Source organism: Strigops habroptila, chromosome 3, assembly GCF_004027225.2.
Source record: "Strigops habroptila isolate Jane chromosome 3, bStrHab1.2.pri, whole genome shotgun sequence".
Lineage (NCBI taxonomy): Eukaryota > Metazoa > Chordata > Aves > Psittaciformes > Psittacidae > Strigops > Strigops habroptila.
This window is the reverse complement of record NC_044279.2, coordinates 69,107,069-69,127,585: the sequence shown is the minus strand read 5'-3', so window position 1 is coordinate 69,127,585 and position 20,517 is coordinate 69,107,069. Positions and strand designations below refer to the sequence as shown.

Here is a 20,517-nt window from a genome sequence, read left to right as displayed (position 1 = left end):
GGTCTTTTCCAGACCTGGCATTCATAGCTGAAGGCTAAAAAACCAAATAAAATGCCTCTCCTAAAACAAATTGGTTTTGACTGCAGAAAAATCAAGCAAAATAATTCACTTCAAGAAAACATTTGTATTTTGTTCTTGCTTTCACAGGCTCCTTTATTAGTCTCTTTCTTGGCCAAATACAGGGGTAAATGATACTCTTAATCTTTATTGCATCACAAACTGTTTAAACTTTTTCCTTTCCACCTTGAACAAATTAATACTGACATTTCTGTTGCTGCAAAGAGTCCTCCAAGGTCTGTCACTTTTTTCTGGTAAGAGTAATCACCTCATTTGAACATATCTTTTCAGAAATAACATTTAAACAAAAGACTGGGAAGGACCCTGTTTGTCTTAAAATTTTGTTGCCTTCTATCACAGTACCCTATAAAGGATCCTTTAAAAGTACCCTTGATGTTTTTTCCTATTTAGAAAGAAACCTAGGGAATAAATTATGAGTGAAGGCAAAAACACCTGAAGTGAATAAAAGGAAGACCAAGAAATGGGTGATACCCAGTGATATATATATATATGTATATAAATCTGAGCTCTGATATGAGCTCAGAGACTCCACATGACTTTGACTTTTTCTTATAATGAAGTATCTGATTAATTATCCAACTCTTGGATTTAAGGCTTTTTTAGTTTCCACATTGCAGCTGAGGATTGTTATGGGGTTTCAAGGGGAAATGGCTAGACCCAGGGCCTGACCAATGCAGGCATGCAGGAGCAAAGTCACAGTGATTTTGACGCAATCTAGACTCTGAAGTGATTTATAGATCTAGGCCAAAATATTCGTCCCATTTATAGAAATTAACATGAAGGTATATGCTTTTTCCAACTTCTGAGAAGATGAACTCTTGATGTAAAACAAGATTGAAGGGATTGGGTAGTTTAGCACAGCTCTGGATCTAATTGCATCCATGATTTACTTTCCAGAAGGTAAAATCCGTTGCTTAATATATGCCTACTGGTGATGATAAGCAGAGAATAGAAAAATTAAAATACTACAGATATTTGACCAGGACTTGGACTATTCTGACTTGTGTTGTTTTGACACTAATCTGAGATCCAAGTATAACTGCAGGGCAGTAATGATTTGCATGTCTGCATTTAAGAAACTGTAAACAGCTATTCAGGACACAACTTCTGAATGCCTCTTAACATACAACCTGTTTCATGAATCTGTTTTGTCCTTTTGGGATAGGAAAAGTAACCTACCACTCTCACACCCAGAGTTGGAATGGATTTCCTTTTAGAGAATATCCCTTTTGTGTGGAGAACACAGAAACACCTGTGAACTGCAGTGTTAATTCAGAAAAGACAACATCATGAGGTAGAGGCTCTTCCTCTGTTATCCTGATCAAACTTTCTGCAGGTCTTATACTCCTTCTGCTTTGTCTCATATTTCCTTTCATAGGATTCCTGTCTTTTCTTGTGTCTACTGGATTTCTTTAATCAAGGAGATGGTTGCAGAAAAGTTAGGAAAGACTGTTTTGTCTTGGACCTCATCAATAAAAGCTGAATATAGTGTTTGATGTGATAGATGCAGATGCTCCTGCCAGAACATATTTGGGGAGTTGATGTACTGTAGTTGCCTCTCATCTCTGAGGTTGCTGTTTGAAGTGCTCGGTAAGATTATTGGTAGAAATTTGTTTCATTGTCTTTCATGTTTGTCTCTAGTGGATGTAAGCTGCATATTAGGTACAGGAGAGATAGGCTTGAAGCTGAAAGCAAAGCTGGTCAGAGCGGCAAAGAGCTGCAGTGTTTCATGGAGGTGTACTAGTTTCCATGCAGCTTTTATCAAACTGGTCTGTGTGGTGATGGATTGAGAGGGAGGGAGGAAAGATCTGTTGGGGTCTTAGAGATGTTGATGTTGGGTGGCTGGGAAGCTACCCAGATCTTTGCTTTTCCATACTCTGGTTCCTTGGGCAGGCAATGACACACATAAGTGAGTATTTCACAAGGAGTTGGGTTTTCTAAGTGCTAATTGAGTTCCTTGCATCAGTGTTCACTGCTGAGGGTGCCCAAGAATGTCTAAGGCTGAGCCGCTATTTGTGTAGATGAACCCAAGGAAAATGGGAAGGTTAATGTAAGAAGCTAAAGACCACATTGACAAGAGAGCCATTAACTAATCACTAGGATTTGATTTTGTTGGAATTGATTTTGATGGCATTCAAACAATAATTTGCTGAGAGGGCTTTATAATAGCTCCCTTAAACGAGCTCCAGTCTTGAAGCGGTGGGGTGGTCACATTGGGGCTCACAGAGTGCTGATGGGGTAACCCAGCAGCAATTTTTAATCAGGTAAACTGGTAGAGCTGCTGATAAGATGCAGGATTAGCAAATGCACAGCTGAATGTGATGTGCTGGAGGAGAGCCAGCACAGCTTTTCCTAAGGAAGTCAGGTCTTGTGAATCTTGCAGGAATTGCTGACAGAGGTACAAGGCCCATGAATCGAGATGGTCTGGCTGAAGGGGAGCACATGCAGGCTTTCAGAAAACTTCTAGTGAGGTAGAGAAAAAAGCTTTTGGTGCAGAAACTAAGGCTAAAAGGGATGATGTCCATGTGGTTAAACTGGGGATCTGTGATGGAAGCAGCACTGCTCACAGGCAGCAAAGTGTGAAGGAGAAAAGCTTGTTGCTGCTCTGCATAATTAATCAGGGAAAATTTGCAAAAGGATCTTACGATGTTGAATGACTGCAGCAAATCACAGTCGAAATGTGGGATTGATGAAGGTAAAATCACAGAGGGGGGAAAAAGCTTAAAAGTTTGGGCTTGGTATTACCATCAGGGACTGGTTGGAAATGTGACGCTCCAGGGCAGCCTTGGCTGTAGTGATCACGAGATGGTTGAGTTTGAGATCCTCAGGATAGTGAGAAGAGCATGCAGCAAGGTCACTGCCCTGGACTTCAAGAAAGCAGACTTTGGCCTCTTCAGGAACCTGTTTAGTAAGGTTCCATGGGATATAGTCCTAGAGGGCAGAGGGGCCCAAGACTGCTGGTCGATATTCAAGGATCACCTGCTACGTGCTCAAGAGTGTTGCATCCCGACTAGAAGAAAGTGCAGCAGGAGGGCCAGGAGACCTCCATGGATGGACAAGGAGCTGCTGAGGAAACTTAGAGGGAAAAAAGAAGCTTATAGAAGGTGGAAGCGAGGACAGGCCACCTGGGAAGAATATAGGAGCATTGCCCGGGAAGCTAGGGACCAGGTTAGGAAAGCTAAGGCCCAGCTACAATTAAGTTTGGCAAGGGATGTGAAAGATAACAGGAAAGGATTCTATAGATACATAGCAAAAAAAAGACAGACTAGGGACAATGTGGGCCCTCTCTGGAAGCTGTAGAGAGAACTGGCTACCATGGATTTGGAGAAGGCTGAGGTTCTTAATGACTTCTTTGCCTTAGTCTTCACTAGCAAATGCTCTGACCACACCACCCAAGTGTTGGAAGGCAGATGCAGGGACTGTGAAAATGAAGACCTTAGGCCCACTGTAGGAGAGGATCAGGTTCGAGACCATCTTAAGAACCTGAACATGCACAAGTCCATGGGACCTGATGAAATCCATCCACGGGTCCTGAAGGAGCTGGCGAATGAAGTTGCTAAACCACTGTCCATCATATTTGAAAAATCCTGGCAGTCAGGTGAAGTTCCCGATGACTGGAAGAAGGGTAATATAACCCCCATTTTCAAGAAGCGAAAGGCAGAAGACCCGGGGAACTACAGACCAGTCAGCCTCACCTCTGTGCCTGGCAAAATCTTGGAGCAGATTCTCCTGGAAAACATGCTAAGGCACATGAAAAGCAACGAGGTGGTTGGTGACAGCCAACATGGCTTCACTAAGGGGAAATCCTGCCTGACCAATTTGGTGGCCTTCTATGGTGGAGCCACGGAACTGATGGACGGGGCAGAGCAGTTGACGTCATCTATCTGGACTTGTGCAAAGCGTTCGACACTGTCCCGCATGACATCCTTGTCTCTAAATTGGAAAGACATCAATTTGATAGATGGACCACTGAGTGGATAAAGACCTGGCTCGATGGCCACACACAAAGAGTTGTGGTAAATGGCTCGATGTCCAGTTGGAAACCTGTAACGAGTGGTGTCCCTCAGGGATCGGTGTTGGGACCGGTCCTGTTCAACATCTTTGTCAGCGACATGGACAGTGGGATTGAGTGCGCCGTCAGAAAGTTTGCTGACGACACCAAGTTGTGTGGTTCAGTTGATACACTGGAGGGAAGGGATGCCATTCAGAGGGACCTTGACATGCTTGTGGGGTGGGCCGATGCCAACCTTAGAAGTTTAACCAAGCCAAGTGTAAGGTCCTACACCTGGGTCGGGGCAATCCCAGGCACTGCTACAGGTTGGGCAGAGAAGAGATTCAGAGCATCCCTGCGTAGAAGGACTTGGGGGTGTTGGTTGATGAGAAGCTTAATATGAGCCAGCAGTGTGCGCTTGCAGCCCAGAAAGCCAACCATATCCTGGGCTGCATCAAAAGAAGCGTGACCAGCAGGTCGAAGGAGGTGATCCTGCCCCTCTACTCTGCTCTCGTGAGACCTCACTTGGAGTACTGCGTACAGTTCTGGTGTCCTCAACATAAAAAGGACATGGAGCTGTTGGAGCGAGTCCAGAGGAGGGCCACGAGGATGATAAGAGGGGTGGAGCACCTCCCATATGAAGACAGGCTGAGAGAGTTGGGGCTGTTCAGCCTGGAGAAGAGAAGGCTGCGTGGAGACCTCATAGCAGCCTTCCAGTATCTGAAGGGGGTCTACAAGGATGCTGGGGAGGGACTCTTCCTTAGGGACTGTAGTGGTAGGACAAGGGGTAATGGGTTCAAACTTAAACAGAGGAAGTTTAGATTAGATATAAGGAGGAAGTTCTTTACAGTGAGGGTGGTGAGGCACTGGAATGGATTGCCCAGGGAGGTTGTGGATGCTCCATCCCTGGCAGTGTGCAAGGCCAGGTTGGACAGAGCCTTGGGCCACATGGTTTAGGGCAAGGTGTCCCTGCCCATGGCAGGGGGGTTGGAACTAGATGATCTTAAGGTCCTTTCCAACCCTTACTATTCTATGATTTAGCATTCAGGAAAGGGATTTTGGATAATTACAAATACTTCTATGAAATGATTAATTTAGTGCTCACAGTGATAAAAAGGCAAGTAAAAGGCTCATAATGAGGGAGGGAAAAAAGAAAACAATGCAGATAGTACGATGACACCACTGATAAACCTCTGGAATATTTGTTTTCATTCTGGCAGTCCTACCTCAAAAAAGATATAACGAGCTAGAAAACATTGACAAAGATAGAACAGCTTCAGTATCAGCAAAAGCCAAAATGGTCTAGGGTGCTTCCATTTCAGAGGGGATGGTGATGGAGGGGTATATGAATAGATTCATAAAATCACAGAAGGTGTAGAGAGGCAAGTGATTACTCGCTGTTCTGCATGATATGATACACCAATTGAATTATCAGGCAGAATTTTAAAAACAGACAGAAGTAAGTACTTTACACTGCCCTTAATTAAATTGAGGAGCTTATTACATAGGCGGCTGTGGAGACCAAGAGAATAAATGGATTCAGGGAAAGACCAACACATTCCTAGAGTAAAGAGCCATTACAGGCTATTAAGCACAAAGATCTGGAAGCAGCCTCCAGCTCAGGAAGTCCTTAAACTGCTGATTACTGGAAGCTGGGACTGGAGTATATCAGGGGGAGGATCACCCAATTTGTGCCAGTGCTTGTCTTAAACACCTGCTACTGACTGTTATTAGAGACGGGATACTGGACTAGATGGATTATTTGGTTTGACTGAAGTTGTCTCATTTTATACAGAATGCAGAAGATTTTGGAATTTTGGTGTTGCAGTGAAATAGTCCTGAGCCTGTGGTCAGCTTGAAGGGAGAACATTGCATGCTCAGAAGACAAGCTGGGAACAGCAGGTTGCAGTAGCGCTATGCAGTCAGCAGAGATGTGTGGGGAAAACCTGAATTTAGCCAGTACATTTTGTTCATGACTCTCATAAGCACCAAATTGCAGGACTGAAAACCACTTCCAAATAAACCCAGACACATATAAATTGTTCATACAGTGTTCAGGTATTGTCTGGCCTTGTACAGGGATTTTTCAAGTTGTGGTTGGCAAAGCTGAGAGTTGACAGGTGTAGGGTTTATTTGCATTGGATATTCAAAGAAGAGCAGAACTATTCTAACTTAAACATTGGTATACAAACGACTGTCCGATTAACTTTGAGAAAAGACTCACAGAAATCTCTCTCCTGGCAGATATCCTAGCCATAAGATCTGTAGAAGCCAGGCTCTGTGTTTTTATGATCTCTCAACCTTGCAGCTGAAAGACTACCCCAATGGTAATTTATGCCTCTATGGGAAGAAGGGAAACAACCCCAGCATGGAAAGGTGGCTACTCCAACAGTTGTGCCAACTAAAATGTCATTCAAATATGTTAACTATGTGCACCACTAACTTACTCTTTCTTTTTCAAATAGATTTTCCTAACGTTTAAATAAGCTTCATACTATTGACTAATTGTCTTTTGTGGTCTTTGCGGATTCAGGCATAACTATTCAGTCTAAACAAATCATTGGAGGATTTTTACATGCCTTAGGTGGAACAAAAGGCCCAGTAAAGCCAAAGCCTGCGATATAAGCTCAAATCCCCCCTTATCAAATATGTATCTTGATCTAATAACTAGGTTGAATCTTGCCTGACTTTTCAGTAAAATGAAAACGTAATGCTTTTTTAAATTAAAAAAAAAAAAAGTTGTTATATTTCAATATCTTGAATGTCTGATTGCTTTTGGTTTCCAAGACAGTCAACTGCTCTGAATTTCCTTAATGGTATTAACTGTGGAATTAGTATCAGATCTTTTTGTTTATTGTATATTTAATGACATACACTTTAATGTGCACCCATGCTTGTTCACAGTGGTGGTTTGTTAGCTAAGTTGATAATAACATCTAAAAATTACTGGATATGAAAAAGTAATTATCAAAATACAACTCATTACTTATCATGTGACATTTCCTTGTTGGTTGCTACATCAGCAAGCTGGCTGGTGTGCCCATTTTAACAAAGTTGTGGATTTGTAGTCTGAAGAATGGAATATATCATGAAAGCACAGTTTCACTTTTTATGGCTGTCTCTTATCAGGAGAACAGCAATTACTTTTGCTTCTATGGGAAGGGCTGCCTGGCGAGCCTGTATTTTCATTCATGCACTCAGAACAGAAGAGATGAAATTGCTGGGAAAGATAAGTAAAAGCCACTGGTGTTACCTTGCTATTGGAAAAGTGCCAGGTGGTGTAATCTGCTAGTTAAAGTAATATGAGATATGATCACCTGGATACTCAGCATCTCTTCTGTTATCAGATTTCTGCTACCTTCCCTTCCCCCTATTTTCCCCTCTCTCATCTGCCTTACACTTATTAGAAGGCCATGTGTTTGCTCTTTAGCCTGACCTCCTTTTTTTTTTTAATGGGAAAGGCTTCTGCAGTGCACACAGTGTGTTTTGACACTCTGTCTCTCTCTGTTCTGAGACAAAGTTCTGATAAGAAGCTGTGTAAAAGTAGACATTTTTAGTTTGTCCCTGGGCCTAAGGGTCACTTCTGGCTGGTTCATGCAAATTTGCAATCCCTGAGGTCATTTTAAGGCTTTTACATTAAAACAAACCTGAAAAAAAGGACATTATTGTCATGTCTGTGTTTCAGACAAAGCCATAAATCCAGGTTCCAGCTTGGCATGCAGAGGAAGGGCAGGCTGTTGGCACAAAACAGTGCCAAGCCTCCCCCAAAAGGCTCATCAACCTCAGCTTGATTTTGAAGGAATGTGGGCCAAGTCTTAGGTTCTGCTGCAGGAGGCTTGCACATCTCCAGTCTGACTTGAAATTGTATCCAAGGCTTGATGCTGAGATGCCTGTAGCCATAGATTAGGCATATTTACCTTTTAAGTCTCTGCTGAATTTTCCTTCCAGCTAGAAGCCTTGTCTGAAGACTGGTCAGATAAATTTGGTCTTAGGAGTACTCATCATTAGACTTTGCTTTAGTAAATTTGCTTAGTGAATGCATGTAACTTTACAGGCTGTATTGCTTAACAAGTAATAGGCTGTAAGCCACATTGGCTGAAAATTTTGGCATTTCTCATCAAATAATAAATTGCTAATGCTTTATTATTCAGCCACCTTTGCTTAAGAACTGCTGTGCATGAAGTGGGTGCTACCTTCCTCTGTTACCAGGGCAGGACTAGGTAGGTTTATCGCTGTCAGTGGTGCAGGGTGGAAAATATGATACTGCCCCATTTCCACCAAAACAAATTACCACATTAAAAACCATGAATAGGCACAGAATGTACTCTTGTGCTGAGGAAGAACTAATAACTAAATTGATATCCAAAACAGCATGGAAGAAAACTGCCAAACATTGGACAGTTTTCTGGAGATATATATATATATAGTGTATTTTCTTGTGGTTTATTTCTTTAAGGCCTTAATCCTGTCATTGAGATATGTAGTTTAAGTTGTACTGACATACATGGCACAAAATCTTTCTTGCTAAATTGTTCAGTCCTCATATATTGCCTAGTAGTGCAATTCATTTCCTTGGGCTCCTTCCCTCTAACAAGTTTTTGGCAGATGCAAAATATTTTGGAAAAACCCTTAATGTCAGTGTCTTGCCCACATTAAGCGGAAAGGGGGCATTAGATGATCAGAGGCTGATGTTAATGTTCTGAGTTGTTCATGCTACCCACAGGAAAGGGAATTTAAGAGATTCGGGTTCGGCCCACTGGATTTTTCCAGACGTGCACTGTGAGCAGTGAGGTTTCCAAGCTCATTTACTGTGGATAAATATTCCACTGTATATTTTCAGGACAATGAAAAGATTTATTTAGCATATGGCTGACCTGGATTGTCATCACTGGCTCAATTGACCTTTATTGCCTTGGGACAGTGGTAAGATTAAGATATGCTATAAATAGCTGTCGCACTGTGGGAGTGGTATCACAAAAATGCACTTAACACAAACAGACTGTCATTTTGCTTTGTGGGGGATGAGTGTATTTGGCTTACAAAAGGAGATCTCTCCTTCAGATGTTTTTGTCCTCTTCTGAATCATTGCAGCTGAAACTGTGAGATCGCTTCAGCCACCACCAAGTGCTAAAATATGCAATGCAATAATGTTATGAAGCTTTATGAAACCTGTTGTCCGAGTGCAGCTGAGCTTTATATCAGCAGTGTACTGTGCTTCTGCCTGATGGTTCACTGTTCCAGGGGGATATGGCAGGACTGTGTGCCTCCAGGGAAACAGGCAGTGGATATACCCTCAGCGCTCACATGGCTCCAGGAGGGTTTCTGGTCACCATCTGTGAATCGAAGGAGGCCATATCTGTGCCTCAAGAGCTGATAGAATGACTTTGGACCAAAAAGAGTTGAAATATAAGTGGAAAGAAACTGTAATACCTTGATGGCTGCTGATACAATCAAAAAAGGTATTAGTGTATGACTCCCTGACTACGTGGTGTCCCTGTGTCATCTTGTAGTTGGATACTGAATAGATGACTTTTCCCAGCCTATAAACTAAGTAAAGGCAACAAATGTTGCGCTCTTCATATAAGCTCATATTTCATTCCTACAATAAAGGCTGTTTAGAATTATGTATAAATTGATTCAGCAGGTTCAGCTGGTAAGTAAGGAATAGGTGTAACAAATAAGGACTTCACTGAAACTGGCAGACAGAACCATGTGGAGTCCACTGGATTTGATATTTCAGCTTAGTGCCAGATGAGTAACTGATCTTCATTAAACAGTAATTTTCAGTGATCAGATTGCGTTATTCTTTTCCTAAACTGCTTTAGCTGGAGATGTCATTCAAGCACCATTTCACCCAAGCTGAAATTAGATGCCATACTGACTCTTCTGATTTCTGGAGAAGGGTGGGGTGGATAATTATACTGGGTAATTATATCAGATATATACTCCATTTCTTTGTTTGTTTTTGTTTTTTCAATATGCAGGAAAGCAATCTCCAGGTCAGGCCTCCAGCACTTGGCGCCTGTGCATTCTGTCAACATTGCAGTCTCCAATGGACCTGTGAAGGAACCAAGAGCAGCCTTAGAGTGGACTGTAGGTATTTGGTTTTTTGGCAGTTAATTTGAGCAGTATCTCTCACTAGTGCTTTCTCCATCCTTAAATCAACACAAGACATTGTGTTGCTATCAGAATTAGTGCTGGTCATTAGGAACATGCTTCTGTTATGAAATGAAACACAAGGGGGAGATGGAAACTTGTGGAGACTTGAGCAGCACAGGATAGAGCTGTTCAGATTTTCCAGCTTAGGAACTGTCTTCTTACATTTGCTCACTGCCTTCTTGCCATCCAAAAATAGACTTATTTTAGCAGAGCAGGGTTTTGTACCTCTGCTTGATGGGCCAAAATTTAAGGCTGAAGACCCAGGTCTAGTTGACTTGGTCTGTAGAGTAGATAATGGAAATATTTGGTCACAATACTTTGTAGATAGGGCTAGATTTCTTTTGGGCCCAAGCTGGTTTGTAGGAAGAGAACATGTTTCCATCTCTCCCATCTTCGTTCTTTTATGCTTCTGGACTACTATCAAAGGGGCCAGTTTAGAATAGAATAGAATATTTAAGTTGGAAGGGACGTACAACTATCATATAATCTAACTGCTTGACTACTTCAGGGCTGACCAAAAGTTGAAGCACTTTGTTAAGAGCATTGTCCAGATGTTGTTAAACACTGACAGGCTCGGGGCATTGACTGCCTCTCTAGGAAACCTGTTCCAGTGTTTAACCACTCTGTTGGTACAGAAGTGTTTCCTAATGTAAAGTCTGAACCTCCCAGACACAGCTTCGGACGATTCCCATGCACCTTCCATTTGGTTATGCACTAATATGTGCTAAGAGTAGTTTGAAAGCTTACATAGAATCCTCTTGAAAGACCAAAGTTTATAATGGGTAGTGAATGTCAATAAAGGAAAGAGTTAAGTTTTAAATACAAATGTTTAAAACCAAATGTATATTTGGTAGAGTGAAAAGATATTTAGATCAAGATGTGTTGGGGCCAGACATGAAGTTTTTGTGTTTAATCACTGGAAGGCAGCATTAATCACTGCATGGTGTATCCCTACCTATGTCATCCTGCTCTTCAGTATTTCTGAGGGTGATTCTCCAAGGATCCATGATGGGAGATCTTTCCAAAGTCTAAGTGACATGAACATAGTTGTCACTTGACTTTGCAGTAGAAAATGATTCCTCCCTGTTGTCTTCACAGTAATAACTAGAATTCCCTGGCTATAGTCTCCATTTTTGCTTACTCCTTCCAGGCAATTTACCACTATCAGATGGTCTTGTGAACAGGACACTGATTGAGAGAGTGGGATATCCATTCTCTGCGCTGCCACTTACCTTGTGAGTGAGCTCAGGTGAATTCCGTTACCTCTTGATACCTCAGCCTCTCTAGCTGTAAAATGGAAGTGAGGATTCTGATGCTTCTGAAGTCCTTTTACATAAGAAACAGTATTCCTTTATTATTGTTGTTGCTACTAGCTATCATCCCTGAGGTTTCTTTTTTTCTAACAGACTTACAAATGCCCAGTTTCATAACATTTGCTACACCTAATTCAAGTTAACTTGTAACTGCTTTGCCTAATTTAATGCTATCTTTTCACAGCAGGGCCATAGAGAATATATTCTGTGGGGTACGTGATGTTATAGCCAGAGAGGAATGCAGAATATGCCTTACCATAAAGGAACCACCTCAAATGCCTGTCCCTGTGATATATTTATGTGTAGCCCCTTCTCCCACCCTCCACCATTTAGGCATCACTCCCATGTGTTAAATGATAAACTAAGCCCAGATTTGGACTGAGATTCTAGCCCTGTATGGACTGAGCCAACTCATAAAGTGCCTGTGTACCACCGGGAATCTAGATATTTTTATATATTCATATTCAAGGCAAATAACCATAAGCTTTTGCACAAAGTCATCCTCTAATTTCCTTCTTAAGTACTGCCTTCTAGGTCTTGCCTTATTTGGTGCCTACAAAAGTCTTGACAGCCACTAGCATATTTGTGCGTTGAGCTTCCTGCTGGTCAAATATATCTCATTTTTTTTGTAATGCATTTTTCTGTTGATGTCTACTTCTTGCCTTCTCTTTAGCAGGCATTTATAGTCCATGACCACAAGACTTAAAACCCTGGCTATATCTTGTAAAGAATCATTTGAAAACATGCAGCTTCCATTCTTGGAGTTCTGTGAAAAAAATGTGAGACTGATTTGTGCTTTGTATTCTGTGAATGCACAGTCAGAGTTCTCTGGATGCAAGTTGAATGTTTTTCAGAAGAGAAATATTATAACCTTATACCATAAATTGTATGTGTAAAATAAAAAGAATCCTATAGATCCTAATAATAATAGAAAACTATGTGTTTGAGGAGAAGCTGAAAACTGGCATTTAGCAATATGTGGAAGCAGGGCCAGGCCCACTCAGAAGGACTGTAGAAAGCACATGTATGGGGTAAGGAAAGCCAGACCTCATCCAGTGTTGAATCTAACAGGATATGAAGGGCAACAAGGGTTTCTGTAGGCATATCATCAGCAGGAACACTGGGAAAAATGTTGGGCCATTGCTGAAGGGAGCAGGGGATGTGGTGACAAAGAACCTGGAAAACCCAATGTGCTCAATGCTTTCTTATAACTTCCTTTTTTACTGTAAGACCTGCCTTCAAGAATGCCAGGTCCCTGACACCAGTGGCTGGACCAAGGAAGATTTACATTTGTAGAGGATGACCCGGTTACAGAAGGCTTAAGTTGAACATACAGAAGTCTATGGGACCTGATGAGATGCACACATAAGTGCTGAGGCAGCTGCCTGATATAATTGCAAGAGCAGTCTGTTGTCTTTGAAAGGTCATCATGATCAGAGGAGGTTCCTGAGGACTGCAAAAGGCAAATGTCAATCCTGCCTTCAAGAAGAACAAGGAGGCTGATCCAAGGAACTACAGACTGATCAGCCTCACTTTGATTCCTAGGAAGGTGATGGAGCAAATATTTCTGGAAGCCATTTCCAAAAATATTAAGAATAAGAAAGTGATTGAGGGTGGTCAGTATGGATTTATGGAGAGGAGATCATGCCTGACAAACCTGACAGCCTTCTATAATTAAATGACTGGCTTGGTGGATGAGGGGAGAGCAATGGCTGTTATGTTGACTTTTGCAAGGCTTTCAACACTATCTCCCATTACACCCTTGTAGACAAACTAAGGAAGTATAGGCTAGATAAATAGACAGTGAGAAGGCCTGTACTAGTGAGGTATTTATAATCAGTGAATGTGACTTTTCAATGCATTATATTCTGGGTCTTTTTGGCATTAGTCCGTAGTGCTGTACACTTACTTTCACAAACAGTAAGTGTTTATAAGTGCCTAGTGATGTAGACTTTAGATAATTAACATGCATTTAATATGCTAATGTGTTCCACATACGATGAAATATTTCTCTCATTAATGTAGATAAATGCATTTCTTTTCTTTGTGAAAGGTTTGGCTTCTGTATCATCAGTTCCTAAAAGCTATACTAATTTTTACGTTGAAGGATATTTCCCTTCCATTAGAGTGTCTGCAGGACTAAGTTTTGTAATTGGGAACTGAGTATTCAGTTGAAGAGATCTACATTATGAGACGCTCATATGAGAAAGGAGAACCCTGGGATATGGGTATCTATTAGTCACACAAAAACATGTAGAGGTGCTGGGAGCTTTAGATCCACTTAAATAATGAGTGATGAATACAAGCTCCATGTACACTTAAAATTTAATGAAATTTTGTGTGCAAATCACAGGAAACCATGTGTTCAGAATCAGTAGTCCTACTCTGCTGTTGCTTTTTCATTGAGGTTTTGAGAACTAGTATTCTTTCCAGAGAGATTTAAACAGAAAAAGGAGGGTTGTCATATTCCAAAATGGTGTCCATCTCTATTTTTTTTTCCCCAGAAGTATAGAGGATGCAGTAATATTACAGAAGATGCCATTCTTGAAAACAGGTATTTTTTCCCCCTTAACTTCAGTCCTTTTTGCAGCAAAGCTTTTGTCAGCTGAAGTAATGGTTCATGAGAACATAGAGAACCATCATCTCAGTTGATAGCATCTGGACATTGCTCCTCTGTGAAGACAAACATTGTTATTCTGCTTCAGCATACAGATGATATTTCAGATGATGTTAATCTCAAAAGGTCAACAGAGAATACAGGAGTAGGTAACTGATGCAGGGATATTGGAAAGCGTGGTGGGGGAAAAGAGAATAGCAGAATAAGCCAGAGAATGTGGTGAACTAGGCCTAAAAGTCAAATGATGAAAAATAGTTCTGAGAGTTGGAGCCTATGTAGCTGCAAGTTTTTTCGAAGTAATGATGTAGTACTGCATCTCCATGATGTTTTGCTTTATGTCCATGTATTATGTTTGTAATAATGAAAGAAAAGTTGACTTCTACATGAATAATATTCACAAATTAACATGTGCTAAATTGAGAATATAACTCAACAGAAAAACATTTAGGGCATTGCTGTTGTTTGCAACATAAGCATTACAAACTCTGGAATTTCAGAGTTAAGGGTAAAACACAACCCAAACGTAAGACACACACATTTGGGAAAAAGATATCCAAACAAACTTCTTTCTGCTTGATAGAGACCTCATGAAGAAAAGGGTTAAAGATAATTTTTGCTTACAAATATGTTTAATTAAATTTAGATTGATGAGCACTAACTTTACACTAACAAGTTTATGACTCAAATGTATATTTGTAAAAAGATTAATCTCTCTCACTGGAGTGTTAACAAGGGAAAAAAATTCCTAATGGCTTATTTTAGGAATCTGTCTTACAATTTTTTTGCAGAAGGCCAGTCATGGCAGGAGTGTCAGAGTGCTTCATTCTTCCTATTACAATTGCAGTTACAACTCCTTTGAACTAGAAAGTTGGACTGACTGTTGTGTTCATTTGAATGTCTATAGCTGCTTGTCATGGCAAATTAAATTACTCGGGTTTATCTGCATTGCTTTTGAAACCGTGCTGACTGCAGCCTGAAGAACAACGAGGTATAGAGGTGCTTGAGGGCTTTAGAAAAATGGTAATACTTGCTCTGTCATTTAACCATGCTGGGGCATTTAAGAGAAGAAGCGTAGTTAAATTGGTGAAATGTGCACAGCAAATGACTATCATACACATGTAATTACATTGTTCCCAAACTCCTAGTCCTTGAATCCCTGTTCCTCTCTCACATTGGGGAGGGGAGGGATTGTGTGTGCTTTTTGTTTCATATGCAAGGAATGTTTGCTGTACTGAAATTATTTTTGTTTGCTATTAAGGTAGTAATAGATCAGGAGCAATCAAATGACAGGTCTCCATGTGGGAGAGCCTATTGAGTTCATGTGTCCGCTGTGAGGCAGACTGCATCTGCTAGGAAAGCACTGCTGCCTCTGCTTCAGCAAGCAGGGGCTCTTTCTCTTCACAGGACACGGAGCTCACACTCTTGCAAAGGCTGGGAAGCCAGGCAAGGAAGGAGAGTTCCCAATTTTCTTTTTAACAGCAGAATACTAGACCATGGTCATTGCTGTTTTATCCATGATGACGGACAGTATCCCTTTCCTACATAGCAAGTCAAAGCAAAGCATGTCAGCCTAAAAACATGATTTGACAGATCAGTTAAACTGCTCTAACACTGAGTTGGTACTAAAAGCATCAAGTCCCACTGAACTAACCTTTAACCTATCACTCCTTCTGTCAAATCCAGCAGTTATGTTGTCCCAGGGTGAGTCATTTTGTCTCACTGATTTAGTAGATAAAAGTTATCTATTTTTTTCCATTAGTTAGATTGATTCATGTGTAGCTTCACAGCCACTAGAGCCAGCATGAGGAAAATGGCAAAAGCATAAGACTGGGGTTTAAGGGGTCAAGGACAGAAAGAGGACAACTGCCTCTTTAGTAACCATTTACTCCTAAAGCCAAACATAGATGTCAAGTGCAAAATAAACCAAACTGGCAAAGTATTTATGAAAAGGTTGCTGAATGCGGAACTCAAAACTGTTGTGGGGAAAAAAATCTGTATCAAAATATCTAAGTGATGTCGTAGCCTTTCTTGTGCTTTAGTTCTGTGTTAAACAGGAGATAGTGCCAGAGGTGATCCCAGAGACCTTCTGTCAGCTTATGTGCTGGTAGATGAAGTACCCTTTTCTCCTGCACATTGTGAAATGCCGCCTGTAAATTTCGGAGTAGAAAATGCTGATTTGCTGAATTCAAAATTCTTCATAGAAACGTATTGATTTTTGTCAAAATTTACTATTAGAATTGAAAGGAAAATTGGGTTTAGAAAAGGTCAAAGCATTTTCCTTTGACTATATCATCTTGATTCTCATAAGCGGCAACAGAATGTCTCATCATATAAACGACAGTGCCCTGTAAAATTCAAAACAGCAAGGTTCAAATAATACCCTTTCATCTTATTGAGACAAAGTAATCGACAGGCAAAGCTCTTTTGAGAGAGGACATTTCATCTTGGGAAGTCTCAGCTCTTTGCTCTGATTCAGGGTGAAAGAAGATTTTTTTCCAAAGTCGGTTTGCTGGAATTGAAATCGTGAGTTTTGACACACAGCACTGTGAAATTGTTTGTGGCAGCAGGTATCTGGAGGTGTGCCACTTAAGTCATATCAGGTTATTTACATTTTTATTATCTAGTCTTGTCAGAACTCTATCATAGCATGAGCTACAAAGGTCATCCTTGTAGACTACTTACTGATTTTTTCTACACTGCGATGTAAAAAGTCAGACATGTGAATCTATGATACAGTCTGGAACAGTAAAGAACAAAATCAGCCAAAACTAGGTTATGGAAATAGGCCACTTTATCTTTAGAAATCCTGGATGACATGTTATATGGACATGGTCTGAATGAAGGGGTGTTAAATCTATTTTTTTTTTTTAATGTAATTTTGATTCCTCATTAAAAACTGTGTCCCAAGAGCTGTGTGCTTTCTTACTTAGCTTTAACAGTTGATCCTTCCTAAACATCTCTTATAATCTGTGAAATTTAGCTCTGGGTTATAATGTTGAGTTTGCACTGTTTCAGCAGCAAAGAATGTGCTCAGGTCAAAACTTTTTGAGTTCATACCCTCCTGCTTTGGTCCTCTTTTGTCTGGCCCTTCATAAACCAGACAGGAAGTTAGTATGTTGGGCAATACTGTGGGCATAGTAATTTTATTAGTATGCTGTAAAACTGGTATAGTTCTTGTCAGAGAAAATTGCTTTAATATAAATATAAACTTGAAGGGAAAGAACTTACAGTCTGAATAATTTACCATCTGCGTAAGGCTTGAAGAATTTCTTAAACTAGTTCAAGTCCTTAAAAGTTATTTTGCATGATAAAAGTGCTCAAAATCCTCACCTAAACTATTGTGCACTGAACTGTACAGTTCAGGAAAACCTCTGTCCCAGGGAATCTATATTTCAGGTGGACAGGCAGACAAAAGGATGAGAAGAAATAGAGGTATAGAACAGTGCCACAAAATGAAGACTAACTAGGGTGCAATGGCAGTAGACTGGAATTCAAGTCTCACTCTCATCCAGCCCCTTGTGCCGAGGGATAACACTGAGTCTGACATCAATGGGAACATCTCCAATGAAGTTAGACCTGTGGACAGGTAGACATTTTACCAGAACCCCCCTGATGTTGTTCTTGTCCTCTTGATTTATTTGAAGTGAGCACCACAGTTGTGGTAGGCACCACATGCAGACTTGCATAGGTTTTGGCTATTGTGGCTGTGCTCGTACTCCAGAAGGCAAAGGATTTTGCTGCTTCTGCTTCACTGCATTACCTAAGAAATCTGCATGGCAAGAGAAGCTTTCTCATTTCAGCGCTTTGAAACTGTCAGTGGTATTTAAAATAAACTATTTTAACCAAGATGGCTATTTCAGAGCATCCTGCTGTCGGACGCCATCTGTTTGGTAAGCGTCATCATTTGTGACTTCTGCAGTGTGGGAACCAAATGTCAGAGACTGTCAAAGCGTTTTCCATCGTGCTCTAATTCTGGCTGAACAGAAATCCTGTTTATTCACTTTGCTCAGGTAGCGTACAGTAGGCTTCTTAGGCTTTTTAGTCAAGCCAGGATTACATTCAAGTGAAAACTGTAGTCTTTACACAACCAAATTTCCTCAGAACAAGAATTTTTATAGAACTGAGGTACAGTTTTGGTCAATTTAAGCTGTCAAAGAAAAATCAGATGTTACCATGTCAATCACTACTAGCTGTGACTGTGCTAGGTAGACTTTTTTTTTGAGAGTGTTCTCAGTTTAATGTAGCATTATTTCAGGTATAAAATTGAAGCCTGGTCTCTCCTGTCCACTTAATGATTTGTTGATGTTTTTGTAAATATACAGTGCTGATCCAGCCATTCTAAAGAAAGCATTTTTCCTTGTCTAGACTATCCCATCATCCTAAAGCTATAGTCAGTACGTTATTTTGCACTGCTGGGCCTGGTTCTCAAACATTTGGGCTTCTCCATTTCAATGTTCAGTAGTTGTGTTTTTGTTTACCTCTCTTGATTTTCTGTTTATTTAAAATTCTGTGTGTATGTCATACAAGAGCCTCAGTTAAATGATGCAGCATGTGTGAAGAACATGGGCAAAGTTTCACTGAACTGTACACAAAAATTCTGTGGTTCTGATTGGTGACACATCATTCATTGTATCATCAACATCTTTTAAGCAGTGTTGGTCTCCCAGGGTAATACTGTTACAGCTTTTGGCTTTGTGTTGCAGAAAAATAGAACAATGTGTGATTGTGTAGTTGTGGGTTTATTTATTTATTTATCTTTTAAATTTGTGGTGAAAATCAGATTGATTTTTTTTTTTTTTTTTGTTTTTCCTCTATAGTCACGCATCTGAATTTCACAGACCAGATTAACAATCATCTTTTCTCAGGAAAATGCTGTGAATGGAGAGCATCTGTGGCTGGAGACAAATGTTTCTGGGGACCTCTGCTACCTGGGGGAGGAAAGCTGCCAAGTCAAATTCTCAGTGAGTTGTTTCCACTTTTTCTTGTTTCTTTTTGAGGTAACAAGCCTGACTTCAGACTGATACAGTAGTCAGACTTGGGAGCTTGAATTATTTGCTGTCGTTGATGCTTGTGTTCCAGAAAGAATGCAAAAGGGGCAAAGAGCTGCTGGATGAAGACTTTGTTGCTTGGGGAAAAAGCCCTGAGGAATTTTGTGTGACCTAGATTATTTACACAGAATGGATTTAATGAGTAGCTTTATTGTTGTGGCAAGGGAAAAAAGGATTAGAATATTGAGATATTTTAGAAATGTTCAAAGAAAGTAGTCTATTTTATTTATATATACAAAAGTCTCTAAGAATAGGATCTGATCAAATTTTTGTGATTTTAATCTCTGCAAGGATTTGAACTGAGTTTTCCAAACTCTTGAATACACTCATTGGTGCACTCATATTCCAGTGTTTGCCTTCTCCTATTCAACAATATTTGAGGTTTGCCTTTTTGTATTGAAGATTTTCTGCTGCGTACTAAAGAAGTTTCATTGGGTTGATCTCTAACCCATGTGTGTCTCTTCTTTGACTGGGGAGTTACTGTTATACTTCCAGTCTGCTTCAGCAACTCTTCACCTAGTATTTTAGTTAAACTGCTTCAGCGGAAGAGAAGAAAAAGACCAAACCCATCTTATACCAAACCCCTCTTAAACTGGTATTTAGGAAATGTGGTGAGACAGTAGGAATCCTGTGTCCAAGACCTTGCTTTGAATCAGTGCTTAAGGGAGCATCCTGGCCTTGAACTGCAAAGTATAAGGGGAGTCCCTCTTCTCTGGGGTGTTTCTGGATACTGCCTGTGGCTCTTCACAATATCATCTTTTTGCTTTTGTTTAAAAACCAAAACAAACCTCAAGCCCAAACCTCAGATCACTTAATCCAAATCGGAGCATTTTGATTCACTAATCACCTCTAGTTTTCGGGGCATTTTGATCCAAAACACTAGTGCTTTCCATAGCTCAATTTTAATGCCCGCCCCCTGAATTTCTCAAGCAAATTGGTCACTGTATGGAATATAATGGTAAGGCCAAGCCCAGGAAGCCTATGCCTGCTTACAAAGAATGCTGAAGCAAAGCCCCACCAGTAACAGCCTGCTGATTGTGGTGTGGTATTCAAGGGAAGTGGTGGATTCCTCAACACTGGGTACTTGTAAGATTCAGCTGAAAAAGGTCTTGGGTCGTCTTATCCACACTGTTTTTTCCAAGAAAGGTTTCTTGAAGTTTCTTCCAACCTGGTATTTTATGAAGTGTCATTCTGTGTTTGCCCTGCACTTATACTAGTCCTGAGGCACTAGACTTTGGCAAAGCTGGAGACAGGATTTGTTTGGCTGAGTGGATCTTTGGTCTGACCCAGTATGACTGTTCTTATGTTCTT

General features: G+C 40.6%; 1 protein-coding gene across 4 annotated transcripts in view; it reads left to right on the top strand.

Annotated features, from left to right (window-relative positions):
* Positions 1–20,517, top strand: part of DGKI (diacylglycerol kinase iota) — a 215,083-nt gene that overhangs the window by 70,220 nt on the left and 124,346 nt on the right. For 2 of the 4 annotated variants that reach the window (XM_030481044.1, XM_030481043.1), the window contains exons 2-3: positions 10,054–10,162; positions 18,976–19,119. Coding sequence is in view for 1 of the 4 variants with exons in the window: in XM_030481042.1 (XP_030336902.1) it covers positions 10,054–10,162; positions 19,024–19,119 (205 nt within the window). In the remaining 3 variants the exon portion in view is untranslated. The remainder of the gene's footprint in view (positions 1–10,053; positions 10,163–18,975; positions 19,120–20,517) is intronic. The other 2 variants (XM_030481042.1, XM_030481045.1) reach the window with 1 other exon arrangement.